The sequence below is a fragment of the Plasmodium gaboni genome, chromosome 12, assembly GCF_001602025.1.
Source record: "Plasmodium gaboni strain SY75 chromosome 12, whole genome shotgun sequence".
Classification (NCBI taxonomy): Eukaryota; Apicomplexa; class Aconoidasida; order Haemosporida; family Plasmodiidae; genus Plasmodium; species Plasmodium gaboni.
In genome coordinates this window covers 1219078-1240305 of record NC_031492.1, presented here as the reverse complement: position 1 = coordinate 1240305, position 21228 = coordinate 1219078, and the positions used below count along the sequence as shown (strand labels likewise).

The 21228-nt window shown below is 18.6% G+C and overlaps 4 protein-coding genes across 4 annotated transcripts; 2 read left to right on the top strand and 2 right to left on the bottom strand.

Annotated features, from left to right (window-relative positions):
- Nucleotides 1-474: 474 nt before the first annotated feature.
- Nucleotides 475-12018, bottom strand: PGSY75_1234100 (hypothetical protein; the record flags this gene model as incomplete). Its single annotated transcript, XM_018786914.1, has 1 exon — nt 475-12018. One exon carries the CDS (start codon nt 12016-12018, stop codon nt 475-477), a length of 11544 nt encoding a protein of 3847 aa, XP_018640779.1.
- A 1205-nt stretch (nt 12019-13223) lies between these two features.
- On the top strand, nt 13224-14713 carry PGSY75_1234000 (hypothetical protein; the record flags this gene model as incomplete). Its single annotated transcript, XM_018786913.1, has 2 exons — nt 13224-14339; nt 14564-14713. The coding sequence occupies 2 exons, from the start codon at nt 13224-13226 to the stop codon at nt 14711-14713; spliced, it is 1266 nt and encodes a 421-aa protein (XP_018640778.1).
- A 502-nt stretch (nt 14714-15215) lies between these two features.
- Nucleotides 15216-18570, bottom strand: PGSY75_1233900 (sentrin-specific protease 1; the record flags this gene model as incomplete). The annotated part of the gene is made up of 3 exons (XM_018786912.1): nt 15216-15251; nt 15346-15474; nt 15622-18570. The coding sequence occupies 3 exons, from the start codon at nt 18568-18570 to the stop codon at nt 15216-15218; spliced, it is 3114 nt and encodes a 1037-aa protein (XP_018640777.1).
- A 1503-nt stretch (nt 18571-20073) lies between these two features.
- PGSY75_1233800 (hypothetical protein) lies at nt 20074-20893 on the top strand (the record flags this gene model as incomplete). Its single annotated transcript, XM_018786911.1, has 3 exons — nt 20074-20149; nt 20263-20315; nt 20402-20893. 3 exons carry the CDS (start codon nt 20074-20076, stop codon nt 20891-20893), a joined length of 621 nt encoding a protein of 206 aa, XP_018640776.1.
- Nucleotides 20894-21228: the final 335 nt, after the last annotated feature.

The window sequence follows — 21228 nt, the reverse complement described above, 5'->3', positions numbered from 1 at the left end:
AATTTTAAAAAACTTAAAACACATACAGTGTTTCCTTTATTTTTCTTCATAGATATATATAAGCATTTGTTTGCTTTTTAAAATATTAACCATAAAAAGGATAATAGTAAAATAATATAATATATCTACATATTATATATATATATATATATGTGTATTTATTTTATCAATCCATATTTTGCATGAGAAATACGGAGAAAATTTTATGTTTTAAAATATGCGTGTCAATGAATAAGTTGTATAAAAAAATCAAAAGAAAACTATCCAAAAAAATTAAAAAATAAATAAATAAATAAATACATACATACATACATACATATATATATGTTTAATAAAAAAAAAAAAAAAAATTTTTTTATAATTTAAAAATCATTTAAAAGGATCTATCCTTCTATCATAAATTAAAAATTATATATACCGAATAATAAAAAATAAAAATAAATAATTACAGTTTGTCAAGTCCTATTTCCTAACCTAAACATCTGTATTATTATTATTTTGAATATTTTGATTGGTTTGATCGATATCCATATTTTTATTTGTGTCATTTGATTTTATTACATCCATAGAAAAAGCTGACATATTAGATACTTCTTCGGCTTGATTTTTTTCAGATGTGTTAGTATAAATCAAAGGATCTTGATTATTATTATTTTCTTTTTGTGTATGTGCATTATCATATACATTATGAATATCTTGATCATCTCCCAATAGGTTATCATCTCCCAATAGGTTATCTAGCTGTATGCTTTCCCAGGTATTATTATATATATTTTTATTTTTATAGAAATGTTGAATTAATATATGATTATAATTTTGTAAGTTTGTATTATTTTTTATTTTATTAACAATATCTTTAAACATATGATCAACAATATCACATAAGTATGCACTAACAGATGTAGGTGTATTATAGAGTTTACAATTGGAAACAATTAAATTAACATCTTCAAAAAATGAATTTAAACTATTATATTTTTTTTTTTTACATCTAAAAATGATTTTATTTATATACATTGGCTTTTTAATAACAGTATAATATAAAGGTGCATATGATTCATTTACTTCATTTAAAAATGCTTTATAATTATTTATGTTAGATATTTCTGTCATTATTTTTGATAAGGTATCATTAAAATTTTCTATAACTTCTTTAATATTTTTATATTTATTTTCTTTTTTATTTTTTTTTTTATTTTCTTCATCTATAATAACATTTTTATTATTATATATATTTGTATTAATACTTTCATTTTCAGATATATTATTACTATTTGTTTTATTATAATATTCATTACCTTTTTTTTTTTTTAATTTTGAATTTTCATATGTGTAATAAATTTCTTCCGTTTCTTCTTCTTCATCATCATTAGTATTATATCTTTCAATATTTTCCTTTCCCTTTTTTCTTTTTTTATTATTATTATTATAATTATTTTTTTTTTTGGTATTTTTATCAGTATGATAATCATCATAATAATTACTATTATCACTTATATCTTCATCATCCATATATGTATCATCATCGTTATTATTATTTTTTAATGTATATCTTTTACTATGTGATAAATATTTTACAGATGATGTGCTTTTTTTATTTTTATTTTTCTTAACATCACTTGATTCATCTGGATTTTTTTTTTTTTTTTTATTATTATTATTATTATAAGTATAATTTTTTTCATCACTATCTAATTCTATTAAATGATCGTGAGAATGTTCCTTTTTCATTTCGCTTTCATTATTCGATTTACTTTTTTTTATAATTGATTTATTTTTGATATGTGTTTTTTTATTTTTTATTTTATTTTTTTGTAAATTCTTTTTATTATCTTTATTTTTATAAGATATAATATTATGAAACCTTTTATTGTTTTTATTAATATTTATAGAATAATTGGTGTTTACAAATTTTTTGTTTATTCCTTTTTTATTTTTATCATTATTATATATATCATTCATTTTTTTCTTTTTATTCATTTTTTGTTTGTTTTGTTTTTTCGAAGAATGTTTATCATTATAATCCACCTCCTCATCATTATCTTCATTTTTATTTTTTTTTAACAAATTTGATTTTTTTTCAGCATCTTTATTTTTCTCATGCATTTTATTTTCATTTTCTATTTTTTTCTTTTGTTCTGTTTTTTTTTTTTTCTCATTTTTTTTACAAGTATCCCACGTTTTCAATTCATTACAAACAGTTGGAAATATACTAAGTGCTTTTTCTATTCCATATGCTGGATCTTTGTTTAACTGCAACATATTTGAATATTTTATAAATTTATTTGTTTTTTTTTTATTTTTTTTTATATTCTCACTATCTAAATAAAAATTCTTACTTGTAATAGTATCATCATCTAAATAATCAAAACCATCATCTTCCACATCAGCATGAACATTATTTTCGTCTTCATATAAATTATAAACATTTCTTTTATCATCAAGAAACATTTTATTTTTTGTGTGTGAAATATCTTGTTGAATATTTTTTTGCATTACCTTGTTCTTTTTATTATTATTATTATGAATATTATTTATATTTTTTAAAAGAGAAAAATATCTTTTCAGCATTCCTCTGAATCGTTTCCATTTTAAAAATGTATTAATATTTTTTTCACCATAAATATATAACGTTTGTATATTGTCAATTTTATCATTATTATTATTATTATTATTATTATTATTATTATTATTATCATTATTATTATTATCATCATTATTATTATATATATTAGTTGTATTTATATTTCCATATTCTACAACTCTCATAGTATTATCATCCTTTCTTCTTATATATACACGCGACCATTTTAAACAATGTATCAACTTATAATTATTCTCATTATCTTCTATATTATACTCCTTCGTTTTTATTTCTCTTATTATTTCTAAATCTTTTTTCTCTTCCTCATCAATAAAATCATCTTCATCATAAGAATCCTTTGCATATACTTTTTTTTCATCCTCATGATATATACCTTTAAGATGATTGTTTTTCAAATTATTCTTTTTTTCTAATTTATTTTTCTTTCTTATATTATCCGTATCATCTAAACATTGTAATGTTTTCTTATTTTCAGATAATAAAGAATCAGCTGACGATTCAAATGATGATGAAGAGACTTCAACATCTGATAAGGATTTATGAGAACATTCATTTTCACTTGACGATTCACAGAAAAATTTTCTTATTAATTTTATTCGAGATTTTTCTATCTTTGTTTTTTTTGGAATATTTAAAATGAATGAATCATTTTCTTTTCTTTCTTTATCATCATTATCATAAAAACCATTATTTTTATTATTCAAATGTTTATAATTATCATTATTATTAGTCTGTATATTATTTGTATTATCTATTTTATTATATAGATAATTATAATTTTCTTTATTCTTTGTTATCATTTCTCTATTTTGACGAATCATATCATTTTGATTTATTAAGCTTTTTTTTTCATCTATATATAAAACATTTTTATTATATTTTAAATACACTGGATGATGTAAATTTTTATATTGTTCAATAATTAATTTCTTTATCATATATATATGTATCAGCTTATTTGTACTTGTTAATATTTTTTCATTTCCTATATTCTTCTTTATTAAATTTATTTGCTCATTTCTGCTCATACTTTTTATAACTTTATTATGCAATCCAATGCTTACAAGTGTCTTTGATAAATCTTTAATGCTAAAATGGGTTATGCATTTCATATATAGAGAGATATTAATATTTCTGTTTAAATCTTTTCCTGACATAAACAAATTATTATTATTATTATTATCAATTAATGTGCTATTTCTATATACACTTAATCGATTCATTTGATCTTTATTATATATTTTGTTATTATTCAACATATCTATATCTTCATCATCATCACCCCCTAAAATAATATTATTCATCATCATATTATTATTATTATTATTATTACTATTAATGGTAATATTTTTCTTTTTATTCATTCCATATTCTTCCATTCGATACCTTTTTTCAAACATATTTTCTTCTTTGTCATATTTATAATACCCATCATATGTTCCTTTCTTTTCACCTTCAATATAATTCGTATTGTTATTATTCATATAACTTTTTTTTTTTTTTTTTATATCCTTTACATCAGCATTTAAATTATTTGATTTTCTATAAAAATAACTAAAGTTATATTTTCCTTTCATATTAAAATGGTATCCCATATTATTTTTAGAAAAAGTATTATTCCCTTGTCTTTTCTGTCTTTTTTCAGACATATTTATTCTTTTATTTATTATATCTCCTCTTTTCATAATATTATTATTCTGCATAAATATTTTATTTTTCATTTGTTGTTGTTTATATTTCTTTCCATACAAATTATTATAATTATTATTATTATTATTATTATATTTGTTCCTTTGAAATGCAATATTTCCACTTTGTAATTGAGAATTATATACTACATGGCTATACAAATATGTTGCATAAAAATAATTCTTTCTTCCCACCTTTTTATTATTATTATTGTCGTTGTTATCACTATTCTTTTCTATTTCTGAATCTTTAGAATCATTTTGTATTTCCTTTTTATTTAATTCTTCATCTGAATCATTATTTATGTTACCATTTCTTTTTTTACTCTTTTTATTTTTTTTATTCCTCTTATCTGTTTTGTTTATCTTTCTATCCATGTCATCATTTGTATCACTTTCGGTGTACTCAATTGATGATGAATCATTAGATACAGATCCCTTTGACGTAGAATCATTTGATACAGATCCCTTTGACGTAGAATCATTTGATACAGATCCCTTTGACGTAGAATCATTTGATTCAGATTCTTTTGACGTAGAATCATTTGATTCAGATTCTTTTGACGTAGAATCATCTGACTTATATGTACTTTCCAAATGTAAATGAATTTTTTCATCATTATTTGATTCAAAATCTTGTATTAATTTATTTTCTTTTTCCTTTATGTTTTCTTTTACTTTGTCTATTTCTTCTCTTTCTTGTTCGTCTTTTTCGCTGTTTGTGTAACTCTCGTTATGTGCATGTGAAATGGTTTTTTTATTTTTAACTTTTAGATTTTTTTGACGTTTTTCTTTTGCATTGCTACTTTTTTTGTGTTTCTTTGAATGGTAAGGATAATTACTCATACTAGACATATCTGTATTATCGCTGGATTTATAATGTTCTAAGGAGAGTTCACTACGACGACTACTATTACGACTACTACTACGACTACTACTACGACTATTACGACTACTACTACGACTACTATTACGACTATTACGACTACTACTACTACTATTACTACTATTACTCGTAACAGTATCACCCCGGTGTGATTTTTTAATTTTATTATTTTTTTTTTTTTTCTTTTTGGTGCTATTTTTCTCATTTTTAACATCCTTTTGATATTTTTTATTTTTTTTTTCCTTTTTGTTGTCACTTGAGACATTAACATAATCTTTAAATATATTCCATGGTGAATAGGAAATAATATATTTAATGTAATAGAAATAGTTCAACATATTATTATCATAATAAAAATTTCCTGCAAAATAATAATTTTTAATGGATGAGATTTGTATATCTTTTTTTTCAATATTGAACTGAACTGTTTTAGCTTCCTTTTTATAACAATATTTATTATAGATATATTTTATTTTTTTGTTTATATTATTAATATTTTGTATAGATCTTTGCTTTTCTATTTTAAAAACAGAAATGATTTCATTTAATTTATGTTGATTATCTATAACAGTTTTAAAATCGATACCTTCATATTTAAATAATTGTAAATAATGATAAATACATTCTATAATACATACATTTTTTATTTTATAAAAATTTTTTTCTTCTTCATCATCCATATAATTTTTATTTAATAATAAGTTGACATCTAAAGATTTAACAATAACATTAATATCTTTTTCATTTATAAATAAACTTAATTTTTTTTTCAATATTTCTTTTATTTTTTTAGAATCTTTAATTTTATATTTTACTATTAATTTTATTATCCAACTTCTTACATAATTACGTTTTTCTATAAGATATCTTTTATATAATGGATTCATTACATCTATATTAATATCTAAAAAACCTACATTATAAAATATACAATTAAAATAATTCTTCTTCATAATACCTTCTGAATATTCATTATTAATATAATTATTAATATTCTCATCATATGCATAATCATTCATATTATTTTTATAATATAAATTATTCTGTTCATCTATTTTATCACTGTTAGTATCTTTTATGTATCCTTCTGAATTTATAGATTTATTACTATTTATAGTTTCGACACTATTATTATTAAATACTTCTACTTCATTTTCGTTTCTTCTCATATCGTTTTTATTAATACTTTTATAATATGATGGATTATTCTTTTCGAGATAATAAGAATTGTAGTTATTAGATTGGTCTTTATCATTATATTCTTCCTTCACCGTTTTGTCCGTCTCAACATTTAAATTGTCCGTCTGAACATTTAAATTGTTCGTCTCAACATTTAAAGTGTCCGTCTCAACATTTAAAATGTCCGTCTCATTATTTATATTATATCCTTCTTGCATAAGATATTCATTTTTTCTTTTCATAGTTTCTCTTTTATATTCTTCCCTATATATATCTACATCTACATATAAGGGTTTAATAAAATATCTATTTTTATTATAAGAAAAATTTCTTATAAGTAAAAAATCGGAATTATAAAAAGATGTATCGTTTGTATCATTATCGTTGTATTCATCCATATTTTTTTTTTCTTCTTCATCTTCTTCTATATCTTCAAAAGAATTTATTTCTAAATCTAATTGAGACGTGTTCATATATTTATTAATTTTATTTATATCTTGTGAATCATTATAATAATAATAATTATTATTATCATTATGGTTGATATTTTTATTATTGTTGATATTTTTATTATTGTTGATATTTTTATTACTATCGATATTTTTATTACTGTCGATATTTTTATTATTGTTGTGTTGGAGGTTGAGATTATTTTGATTTGTATATTTTTCGTCATACGAATAAATATGAACACCTTTATTATCATTAGTAGGATATTTGTTTATTAAGGACCTATTTTTTTGACGAGTATTCATATAATAAACTGGATATGTAAATAAAAAAGATTTGAATAATTCATTTTCAAGTAATGTAATTCTTTGTCTAGATCTTTTTAACTTGATTGGTACTCCAAAATAATTGATTGTATTTTTAATTACATTGATTTCTCCAAATGGTTCTACATTTTTTTTTAATTTATTTTTATAATCAAATGAATATAAATTTTCATCATTTTCACTTATAAAATAATGATTTAATTTACTATTCATACCATTTTTTAAAAGTATTAAAGGATCCTTTTCAATATATTCTAATACAACTAAAGGACCATCATCATTTAATAATAAACATGAATTATTATAATAATTATATGATGGATTATCTATTTGTTCTTTATCATTATAATCTATTATCTCACATGCATCAAATTTATTTTCTATTTTCCAATCACATAAAATATACTCACTAAAATCAAAATTAGATGTATATAAGATATTTATAATTTCGTACATATTTTTTTTTTTTTTTTTTATTTTGTTTTTTTTATCTATATTATATAAATGAAATAATTCATAAGACGATTTACTTTTATAATTATTTATATTATCATTTGGTGAAGCATCTATAGAACTTTTTACACATTCGTTATTAAATATATTTTCACATGCATTAATATTATTTGTATGTATATCATCCATATTATTATTTTCATTTATATTATTATTTTCATTTATATTATTATTTTCATTTATATTATTATTTTCATTTATATTATTATTTTCATTTATATTATTATTTCCAATCATATTATTATTTCCAATCATATTATTATTTCCACTCATATTATTATTTCCACTCATATTATTATTTCCAATCATATTATTATTACCATTTCTCATAAAAAAATCTCGACCTCCTCTTTTTAAAAACATATACGATCTTCTTAATGTCTCATTTTTTCTTTCTGTCCATTTTAATAATATATGTTTTTCATATGATCTAAGATTCATATTAATATCCATATTAATATTCAACTTCATTTTTATCTTCTTTTCTTTATCATAATTTTTTTCATCCACACATTGATGTATCAAAGTTCTAAAATCCAATTTATGAAACCGAGAATAAGCTATTACCCCTTGTATGTTAGCAAATAAATAATTATAATAATAATCATTTGTCATACGTGTATGTATATATGCATTCTTATATGATATAGATAAATTTTCAATTTTATGTGGATTTCTTTTTTTATAAATATTATCTAATTTTAAATTCGAAAAAAATATTATATTGTCACTTTTATTTAAAACCTTTTCAACTGCTTTTAATCTTAATTCTTTATTTTGTATAAATATATCATCTTCATCATTATTTATATTATTATTATTATTATTATATGTATTATATAAAAAATCGTTTTCATTTTTAAGACATAAACCTTTTGATGATAGTTCATCTTTTATATTATAATCATCATAATGTTTCATAGTTAGCTTTATATATTCTTCATTTCTTTTTAATTTATAGAAATGAGAATTATTTAAAAATAAATCTTCTTTTAAATATTTATATTCATCATAACGATAAATTAATGATTTTAATAATGCATCAGATATATCCTTTTCTTTTAAAAATAAATTATTTAACATATAAGATATGAGTTGATTCTTTTGTAATTCAACTGATAGCATTTTATTGATATATTCTAACATATTATCATTATTAGAATTATTTTCTCCTCTTTGTAGATTCATATCATATACCTTTGATAATAATTTACTAAAATTATCTAAGAATATATTACTACTACTATTACTATTACTATTGACAATGTGTTCATTCATATATTTGTCTATGTCTTTAAAAAATAAATCATTATTTTTTTTTAAAATATTTAAGGAATTATTATTTATAGTACCTTCAGCAAATAAATGTTTATTTTCTATATTAGCATTGTTAGATATGTTTCTCTCCTTATTCCATGTAACTAAATTATTTTTATCATTAAATTGTATCATGTTATTGTCATAATAATAAGTATTATTATTTTTTTTATTTTTCATTATTTCTGAATTACTTAACATATTAGATTTATCATTCTCATTTATATTAAATAATTCATTTATAATATATTCATTATATAAAATATCTTTTTCTGATATTTTTTTGTTCGTGACATAATCAAAATAATCTTCATTATTATATGGATATAATATCATATTAACATTCTTATTCGTATTCGTATTCGTATTATCATTCTCATTATTATTATTATTATTGATGAATGTATTTTTTGTATGATAATTATGTAGATATTTATAATTTAATAACATATATATATATACATTATTTATAATATTATTACCATACAAATTCATATCATCATATAATGAATATTGTTTATAATCTTCATAAACATTTTTAAAATAATCATATTCATTTTCTTTTTTTTTTATTTTTTTTTTATTTATATTAAATTCATCATTAAATCTATGATTGTAATCATTATTATTATTATTATTATGATTATCATTCTTATTATTTATATTTATATTTATATCTTTATTTTCATCATCTTGATCATTTTCATATACATACATAATATTATTTAAATCATTTTTTTTTTTATTATTCATATAAAAATTATTTATACCTTCTTCTTCATCATTTATATTTACATTCATATTATTCATAATATCCATATTAGTACTATCATCTTTCTCACTTAATAAATTAAAGTTTTTATCATTGTTATTATCACTTGCGCTATAATTTAGTTTATCTTTATATTCTTCTTCATCATGGCTACTTATATAATTCTTTTTTAAATTATATTCATATGATGAAAAGCTATCTTTATTATAACTATTAAAATCTTCCTCTTTATATTTAATCTTTAAAACGATATTTTTATCACTTTCTTTTATTTTTTCATATGTTGTTAGTACATCGTTGATATTGTCAGTTTCTATTTTTTTTTCTTCATTTTCCTCATTATTATTTGTGTTCTTATAAAATGAATCTAAAGAGAGCTCATCAACATTTTTGTGTATATTATCAGGCGAAAGAATATTATAATAATTATCACTATTATTATTATTATCATTATTATTATTATTATTATTATCTATATGAACATCTAGCAGATTATTTTCATCCTTATCATATATCTTTTCATTATGTTTATTTTCCATTAAATTAAATGTTTCAGATATATTATCTAATTCAACTTGTTCATTATTATTAACACTAAGTAGCTTGTTCATATTATCATCATTAAGATGGTCATCCATATTGTCAATATTAAGAAGGTCATCCATATTATCAACATTATTTATATTATCATCATTAAAATTAAATTCTTTATCCATATCTAATTGGTCATAACTATTAAATTCATTATCAGATGATTTTTTAGATATATGAATTTCTTCCTCTTCTTTCGAACAAAATTTTTCTTCTAAAAAATTTATTTCTTCTTCTTTAATTGAATCTCCAGAATTATAAACAGCATCATCATTATTATAAAAGTGGCGATCATTATTTAAATTATCATTATTAATATCATCATTATTAATGTAATCATCATTTATATAATCATCATTTATATCATCATCATTTATATCATCACCATTAATATCATCACCATTAATATCATCACCATTAATATCATCACCATTAATATCATCATCATTAATATCATCACCATTTATATAATCATCATTTTCAACTTTTATATTGTCATTATTTACATTTTCATAATCACTTTTTATCTCTTCCATTTTATAGGTATTTCCTATTTTATGTTGTTTTTTACTTGTATCTGTTTTATATTTTTTTATATCTTCTTGTTCGCTTTCTTCATCCTGTGGATGATTTATTTGCTCATAATTCATTTCCTTATAAGATTCTTTATTTTTATTTATTTTCTTTTTCATATTTATATTTCTATAAAAGCAGAAATCTTTATTTTTTACATTGTCCAATTTTTTTTCATCAAAAATATCATGCAGTTCTATAAAATCTGTATTATGAATATTTAAATTATTTACATTCTTAGAATTATTATATAACTGCAATAAAACATTTGATGACATATTATTAGACGTGGGTATATTTTTTAATATATCATTCATATAATGTTCATTTATATATTTCTCTTTTTCCTTTCTATTTACATAATCACTTTTTTTTTTTTGTATATGGAGTGTATCCATATGTTCCTTATAATTATATAAAATATTTTTATCATTATAAAAATTAATAAACTTATTTGCTTTTCCATATTTATGAATATGTTCATATTTTGTAGAATTATAAAATTCATAATAAGTTTTTATTCTTTCTCTTTCCATATCTTCTTTTGAATTTTTTAATAAATCCATACTTTTATCTTTCTTACAACTCTCAAAATAATTATTATTCATATAATCACGTTCATTTAATATATCCTCTTTATTTCTATAAAGAATTTGTAGTAGTAAATTTTCTTGATTAACCCCTGAAGGCACATTCTCATCACGTCCTTCATTTTTATGATAAATAATATTTTTATCAAGGTTATCATTACAATTAATATGGTTACTTTTTTTATTATGGTCACTTTTTTTATTGTGGTCACTTTTGTTATTGTGGTCACTTTTTTTATTGTGGTCACTTTTTTTATTGTGGTCACTTTTTTTATTGTGGTCACTTTTGTTATTGTGGTCACTTTTTTTATTATGATCACTTCTTTTATTATTATCCTTAATATTATTCTTCTTTTTATTGTTGTTTATCCTTTCCTTGCTTTCCTTTCTTGACAGATTGTTCATATTTATTTCATTCACATTACTATTACTTTCATTATTTTGTATATCTCTGTTATTTTCTTCATTTTTATTTTCTTTCTTTTTTATAAAACCTTTAAATAGCAGCGAATTTATTAATGAACTCATTTTTTCATATAATTCTCATTCGTAAAAATATTTTCTTCTAATGATATATAAAAAAAAAAAAAAAAAATTAAATACAAAAACATAAATAGATAAAGATAATCAAGGAAAAATAATTGAATCTAATTTTTTTCTATCAATATGAATTATTATATGTAAAAATATATATATATATATTATAAATATATTTAATATTGCAGTGTTTATATCAACATAATAAATATAACAAAAACAAAGCTGAATATGAATAAATAAATTTAAAACAAAAAAATAATAATAAAATAATAATAAAATAAAATAAAAGGAATGAAAAATAATATTAAAAATTTTAAAAGTAGTGTATATAAATTCAACATATAAGGAATTATATATAATATATTATATATGTATAAATATTATATATTTACATATATTACATATATATATGTAATATATAATATATATGTTCTTTTTTTCCTCATATAAATTTAAAAATATGCATATATACAAAAAAGAAGGGAAAGGGAAACAAAATTTTTCAAATAATAAAAAAAATGTATATATAAAAAAAAAATATATATATATATATATAATATATATAATGTCATTTTTTCATTTATTCAAAAAATAATAAAATATACAAAAAAATGACTGTATTTTAAATTATCTACACAAAATTAAAATTAAAAAAATAAAAAATTTAAATGTAATATAAAATATGTACATATATATATATATATTATAACAATTTTTTGTTTTCAAAACCTTATTTGCCTTTTTCATATATATATATTAACATACTTCTAAGAAAAAAAAAATATATATATATATTACATATATATAATTTTTTTTTTTTTTTTTTATTTATTCATATTGTAGTGAAAGATAAGAAATGTGTTTATATATTTTCTATTATTTTTTTAAATAAAGTATATCATTATATTCCCGGTGTTTAATTTGTATATATATATATATATATATTTATATTTTTGTATCTTGTTGTTTTTTCGCTTATTCTATTTATTTGTGCTTTTTTTTTTTTTTTTCTACCCTTTTATATTCTTCATATTTCATTTGAAATAAAATACCTATTTATATTAACACATTTTCATTTTTAAATATATAATTATTCTCAATTGTGTTAAATATATTTCTATATATATATATATATTTATTTATTTATATACATTGTTGAGACAGCTATTTATGTGGGGAATACAAGATTTAAAATGCTTTTCCTTAATAAAGGCATACATATTCTTAACATTATTCTTAAAAATATATGTAAAAGCGAAAATCACTATTTGCAGTCCTCATATTTGATCATTAATAGATTAGAAAAAAGAGCATATACAACTAATGTCAAAAGAAGAACAGATGATTATATTTTAAATGTACTAGAAAATAATGGTGTTGATTTAAAGAAGATAGGTAATTTTCTTGTTGTTAAAGAGAATATGAATTTATTATATGAGAGAATTATATTTAATCCTGAGAATTATGAGAAACTTATAGAATTGATCCAAATGTTGGAGAAGAATAATTTACGTAAGGATTTTGATATATATTATTATGAAGATTCTTTATGGGATATAAAATTAAATAGAGATCAAAATAAAAAAGAGATCTTTATAAATATAAAGGAAATATTAGAGAAAGAAAATAAAATAAAAAAAGATGAAAAAAAAAAATATTTGGAAAAAGAAAATATTTATTCATTATATTATTATAATATACAAAGATATCAACATAATAAAGATCCATCATCTTTTTTAATAGATAGAAGAAGATTAAGTAAAGAAGAATATACTTATCAATTTATATCAAGTATATTACCATATATATGTTTTTCTTTCATGTTATTTTTTCCACATATATTAATATGTTTATATATACCATATATTAAAAAAAAAAATCAAAAACAAAAAGAATTATGTAAAATATTACAATTAAAACAAAATATACATTCTTTTAAAGATATAAAACCAGAAAACATATTACAAATTATTGATAATAATGTAAAAACAGTAGTATTCTTTTATAATCATAATATATTCCTAAATATGTATATAAAATCATTAATGGTAGATTTATCTAAAATTTTCAAATATAATTCTATACCTGTCAATATTGTGGGAATTGATGTATCAAAATATAATATACAATCTAATGTTTTAAAAGATTTTAATCATAATTTATTTCCTCTCCTTTATTTTATTTTGCCTTATCATTATGACAATGATAGTGCCGTTTTAAAAATTGAAGAGCCATTAACTACAGAGAACATTCTTTTGCAGCTAATGGATTTTGTGCACATTCCCAAGGATACCTTTGATCAAATAAAGGTTAGACAAACAAAAAAATAAATAAATATATGAATAAATAAATAAATAAATAAATAAATATATGAAAAAATAAATAAATATATGAAAAATAAATATATATATACATAATTAAACAATTAACAAATTAATATTATATTTGCATGTGTTTTGTTTTGTCACCTGACTTGTTCAGGAAAGTTTTTTTTTTTTTTTTTTTTTTTTATTTTTTAATTTTTATTTTTCAGGACTTAAATAAGATCAGTGGTAAACTGAAAAAATGTATATTTGAACATGACATTATGAACAAGAATAAAGGAGATATTCTTTACGATTATGGTTGTGAGGTTGCCCATTTATCTTGTTTAAAGAATAATAACAAATTATCTTTTTATTAAAATTATGAAATGCGTATATAAATATATTAAAAACATATAATGAAAAATATTAAGGCATAACATATACATATATATTTATGTATGTATTATTTACATTTTTGTTATATATATATATATATATATATATATATATATATATATTTTATCCCATTTTTATGTTTCGTGTTCACACTTGATATATGTTTGTTTGTACCCATCAATTTGTATAATATTAAATTTAAATAATTTAATATATTTATTTGTTAGGACATAAATAATTACAAAAATTAAGTTATACACATATTTTAAAATATTCTTTATGATATTCAAAAAGTTTTTTTTTTAAAAAAAAAAAAAAAAAAAAAAAAACAAATGAAATGAAATGAAAAATATATAATATTATATAAATGTAAAAAAAATATATAATATTTAACACATAAAAAAAAAAAAAAATTCATACATCAAAATAATAAACATGTGGGGAACATGAATAAAATGGTTTAAAAAAAGGAGTTGTATATAATTAAAATACTAAACAACCTTGAGATATTTCATAAGCCTATAACAAGAAAAACATATACATATATATTATATATATTAAAGTTGAATGTTATGTAATATAGCACATATATATATATATATATATTTTATACCATTTTTAATCGAATGTCCTTTATATCTCTTTGATTAAAATCAAATTCTCGATTAAAACTTAAACACTTTGCAAACATACACGTAAACACACCACAATCGTATCCATTCTCCTGATGAGGAATTCCTTTCTATAAAAAAGAAAATATATATATATATATATATATATATATATATATATATATATTATTATAATATTTATATATATAATTCAACAAAATATTTGTTCCTTATTTTATTTATTCGCTCTTTATATATATATATATATATTAATATACCTCAGAAACCCCCTCTTTGCTATATGCCCATAAGGATATGTCCAAATCTTTTTGCTTTTTATCCTTCATTTCGTCAACTATATATCTTTTCATATATTCAAAGAATTTTTTATTTGATCCATTCAAAGAATCATACAAACATATTTTTTTGTCTTTCATATGAATAGAACCAAGAGTCCAATGATTTCCTCCTACATGTAAAGGTATAAGAATTAAATCGAAAGAGAATATATCAACTTGTTTTCTTTTTGTCCATCTAGAGACTTTACTATAATTATATGATCCATTAAAATTTAAAGATTGGAAAAAAAAAGTACTAAATGTAAAAATTTTGGGTATAAATGTAAGAGAATTATTTTTTATATATTGTTCATTATATTCTTGTAACATACTTAGATAGAAATTAATTATTTCATCATTTAACCATCTTGTATCTATAAGACATTTAATTTGTGAATATAATAAGGGTACATTAAATTTTTCAATTAAAACTCGATTTTCAATTTTTTCATTTAATATAATTATAGCTTTTTCATAATATTCTTTTTTACTACATTTAAAAAAAATATTTTTATCAATTTTTTTTTTTTTTTTGTCATCATCAAATTCATCTTTTTCTATATCTTCTTGATATTTATCTTTTAATTTTATTAGTTTATTATTTTTTTTTTTATCAATTCGTAATTTCTCTAATGCTTCAATTAATGAGTCTTCGTCATATTTTAAGATAACATATTTATTTTTATCTTCTGATGATGTATCCTCAATTAATTTCATACTATTTTCATAATCATCATCTAAACTATTATATACATCATCATCTAAACTATTGTATACATCATCATCCTTATAATTATTTTTATCATTTAAAAAATCATCCTTATTTGTAATATAAATTTTGTCATTTTTTTTATTTACATTTTCTTTATAAGCAGGAGAATTTTTATGTACATCATAATTTAAAGTTTCATCAATAAATGAATCAATTATATTAATTAAGTTTTTATATTCATATCTTAATTTTTTTAATTCATCATTATCTTTAATAGTGTCATCATTAAAAACATCTTCTGTGTTTAAAATTTTTGAATGATTATTACTATTAATATTATAAACATCATTAGAACCGTTGTCTGTTATAGGTGTGGTCGTATTTAAAAAATTATTTTTATCACATAAATTAGAAGACATATCATATTCTACATGTAATTCTTTTTCATTTTGTATATCACTATTTTTATTTTTTATATGATTATCTATATTATGAATTTTTTCATTTTTGTCTTTAACAATATTTTTTGTTTTTACATTAGATGATGTATTTTCTTTAACATGTTGTAAAACATTTGTGTCTTTATTAATTTCTTCAAAAATATTTTCATAATATAATTTTTCTGTAGAATTATGATTCTGTGTATGTGTTTTGAATATCATTTCGTCTTCTCTATTATGATCATTGTTGACAATATTTATATTTCTAACACTACTCTTTGAATGTTTCATATTATCCATACTTTTTCTTTCATCAGAATTCTTATTTGATAATATAACATGGTTGTTGTTAGTTTTTTCTTTTTTTATTTCTAAATTCTTTGTATATTTCTTTTCCTGTTCTTCATCTGAAGAGTGTAGGAAGAAATCATTTTTATCATTTATATTTATATTATATAAATTGGTTGATGTGTATCCATCCTTTTTATTAAAAAAGGAATTTGCCTCATTATTATTATTATTACTACAATTATTATTATTATTATTATTATTATTATTATTATTACTATAATTTTTTTTATTATTATTGTCATATATATTTTTATTATCGTCATATCCTTTTTGCCTTACACCTTTCTGAACATTCAAATGACTTTTCCTATGATTAAAAAAAAAGGTGTCTTCATCATGCTCATTCTTTTGTTTAGACTTATCATGTTCAATAATATTATCATGATAAATATTTTTATTTATAAGTTGACTTTTTTTTTTTTTTTTGTTATAATCCATATATATATTCTCATCAGTAACATGAAGTATATCATTATATAATGTATTCATTACTTTTTCATCTTTCTTTACAGTATTCATATTAATTAAATTATTTTCATATTTTATATTATTATTATAATCTTCATTATCAGATTTGAATAAAAAATTTAAATCATTTTCTGATAAATCATAATATGTATTATGATCTTTTTTTTTTTTTTTTTTTTTTTGTATTTCTTTTTTCTTCCCCTTCTCGTCATATTCTTCTTCTTCTTCATCATCTTCTTCCTCATCATTATAATTATGTTCATATATTTTTTTATAATTTTTTTCATGTCTTTTATGAAATGATGAAATATTATCTTTAAATTTTTCTTTTACATAATCATATTTATATTCATTAATATGTAAATCTCTATTATTTTTATTTTTTTTAAAATTTTTATCAATTAATCTTGAATTATTAGATATAGATTTTGTTTTAAAAGAAGATATATCATTTATATTATTTTTTTTATCATTTGTAAAAATATTATTTTTAACAGCTGTGCTAACAGAGGAATAAATATTTTTCATGTAGCTCCAAAGAAATCCTTCTGAATTAGATTCTTCATTATTATTTTTATGAATATTTCTATTATGATTTTTTTTATGATTAGATATATGTTTATTCATTTTATCTTTATATATTTTATTATTCATATTATTTATTCCCATCATATTATTATCATTATATTTATTATTATCATTATATTTATTTTCATATAAATATGAATTTCTTTTTTTTTTTAATTCATACTCACCATCATTTATTGATACTTCACTTTTTCGATCTCGTGATTTCTTAATATGTATATATTCATCTTCATATAAAAAATTTTTATCAACCTTTTTCTTTTTTTCTTTATTACTTATATATTTATTATAATCTTCCTCTCCTTTTTTTTTTAATTTATAAAAGTTCATTTTCTTTTATTCTACTTATCAATTTTATATTACTATCGATATATATATATATATAAATAAAAAATAAAATATATCGAAAGGGTGTACGATCAAAATTGTAGGGGTAAGAGAAAATATAAATGGATCAATCAAAACGAATACAATCAATAAATAATGGTTGCACATAAATAAATACACATATAAATATAAAATATATATATATATAAATATATATAAATATTTATATTAACATATATTATATATTTTTCAGGTCATAAAAAAAGGAAAAATTGAAAATTCACATATGCAAATATTCAATATTAAATGTCCTTTTTATAATTTTCATAGCTTCATCTTGTATATATATATATATATATATATATATATATAATATATAAATAATATTATATATAAGCATTTTAATACAACCTTCAAAAAATATGAAACACATACAAATATAATCACAAAAATTTTACAAAAAAAAAAAAAAAAAAAGGTTACATATATATATGTGAGTATTTAAAATATATCATCTTATTTTATTTCACATATATATATTATAATGTTGAGAACTTTTTAAAGCCTTTTTTTATATTACCAAAAAGGAAATTATATAAATATATATTTTTTATTCCATGTAGAAAAAGAGAGTTACATTTGAAATAATTCATTATTTTAAAAATATATATATATATATATATATATATATAAACATATATTACTGTAATTTGTAAATATCATATTATTACATATATATTAAAATATATATATATTTTTTTTTATTATAATCTTAATATATCAAAAATTAAAGGAATATATTTTTAATTAAATATATGATGAATATAATATATGTATTTGAAAAAAAAAAAAAAAAAAAATATATATATATATATATATATATATATAATATAATATATATAATATTTATATTAGAAGAAAATATTGTATGTAGTATATACTATATTTACATATAATGTATTATTATATAATATCAATAATAGAGTACATGCCATTCTTATATTATATTATATAATAATATATATAATATATATAATATTTTTTATATATCATTACTATATAATATATATTAAAATTTTATATACATTTTTTTAATTTAAAAAAAAAAAAAAAAATAAATATATTTATAAATAATATATATATTAAAGGGTTATTTAATATATATGAAAATATAAGTTTATTTTTATTTTATTTTATTTTTTTTTGCATGAATAAAATAAATTATGTCTTAAATAACCAAAAGTTAAAATACCCAAATGTGAAAAGTATATTATAAATATATATACATATATACATAGTGTATATTCTCGATTTGTGGTGTTTTTAATATGAACATATAATATTAAATACATAAGGGGGAATCATTAAAAAGAAGAAAAAAAAAAAAAATATATATATATATATATTATACATATTATATATATGTATAAGCTTTTGCAACGAAAAAAGGATGATATAATTTTTTTTCTCTTTCTTTTTTTTTTTTTTTTTTTTTCTTAATATATTATGTCCAGGAAATTAAACATTTTAAAAGCGAAATTGCCCAAAGCACCAACGGGTAGAAGGCCCATTGGATATAGGGGTAAAAATAAAAAATATATAATCATATATAAATAAATATATATATATATATATATATATATATATATATTTATATTTATATATTTATATATTTACTTCATTTTTGTGTGTTAGGCAATCACCAACATGGAAAGTCCTTGTATGACCCAGTTTATCCAACAACAAAGGTATATACATCTTATATATATAATATATATATATATATATATATATTTATTTATTTATAAAATTTTTATATTATTTATTTTTATAGATTCCTACGAGCTTAATCCCAAGATACCCAATTGATTGGAGGAATGGTGGAAGATTTTTATTATGTGTTGGAATGAGAAGAATAGAAAATAGAATAATTAAAAAAATGAAGGATAGCTTAAATTTTAATATGAGTGAATGTAAAATATGTAATGATAATTGTATAAAAATTTATAATCGATGTTTATGTGCTTGGTATTGTAAATATAAATATCGACATGTTTATAAATGTGATGATTTATTAATTAATTATAAAGGTGAAATAAAAACGGACAAACCAATTTTCACCTTAAAAAAAGAAGTAGGAATAAAAAATAATAATTCTATGATTGAATATATTTATAATGAAAACAAACATATTTTTGAACTCAATGAAAAGGAAGATATTTACAAAAAATTTTATAAAAAAATAAAAACATGTGCTATCTCAGAAGACAAACATGTTTCAGAAGAATTTAGTGACTCAGAAAATACCGACAGTGACGAGGATTAAAGTTGAAGCGAAAATGTAGTGAATAAATATATATAAAGAGGAATAAACAAGTATGTTATATATATATATATATATATATATAAAGAGGAATAAAAAAAATATTATATATATATATATATATATATATATATATATATGTATTTTTTTTTTTTTGTCATTTTAACATTTCTATTTTTCAATATCCCCAATTGGGGAGGTGTTAGGAGGAAGCTATTTTTACACAAATAACTTCCACAAAATATAAAAAAAAAAAAATATAAAAAATAATAATTATATATAATTATATATATATATATATTTATATATATTTATTTATTTATGTATATATTTTGTAA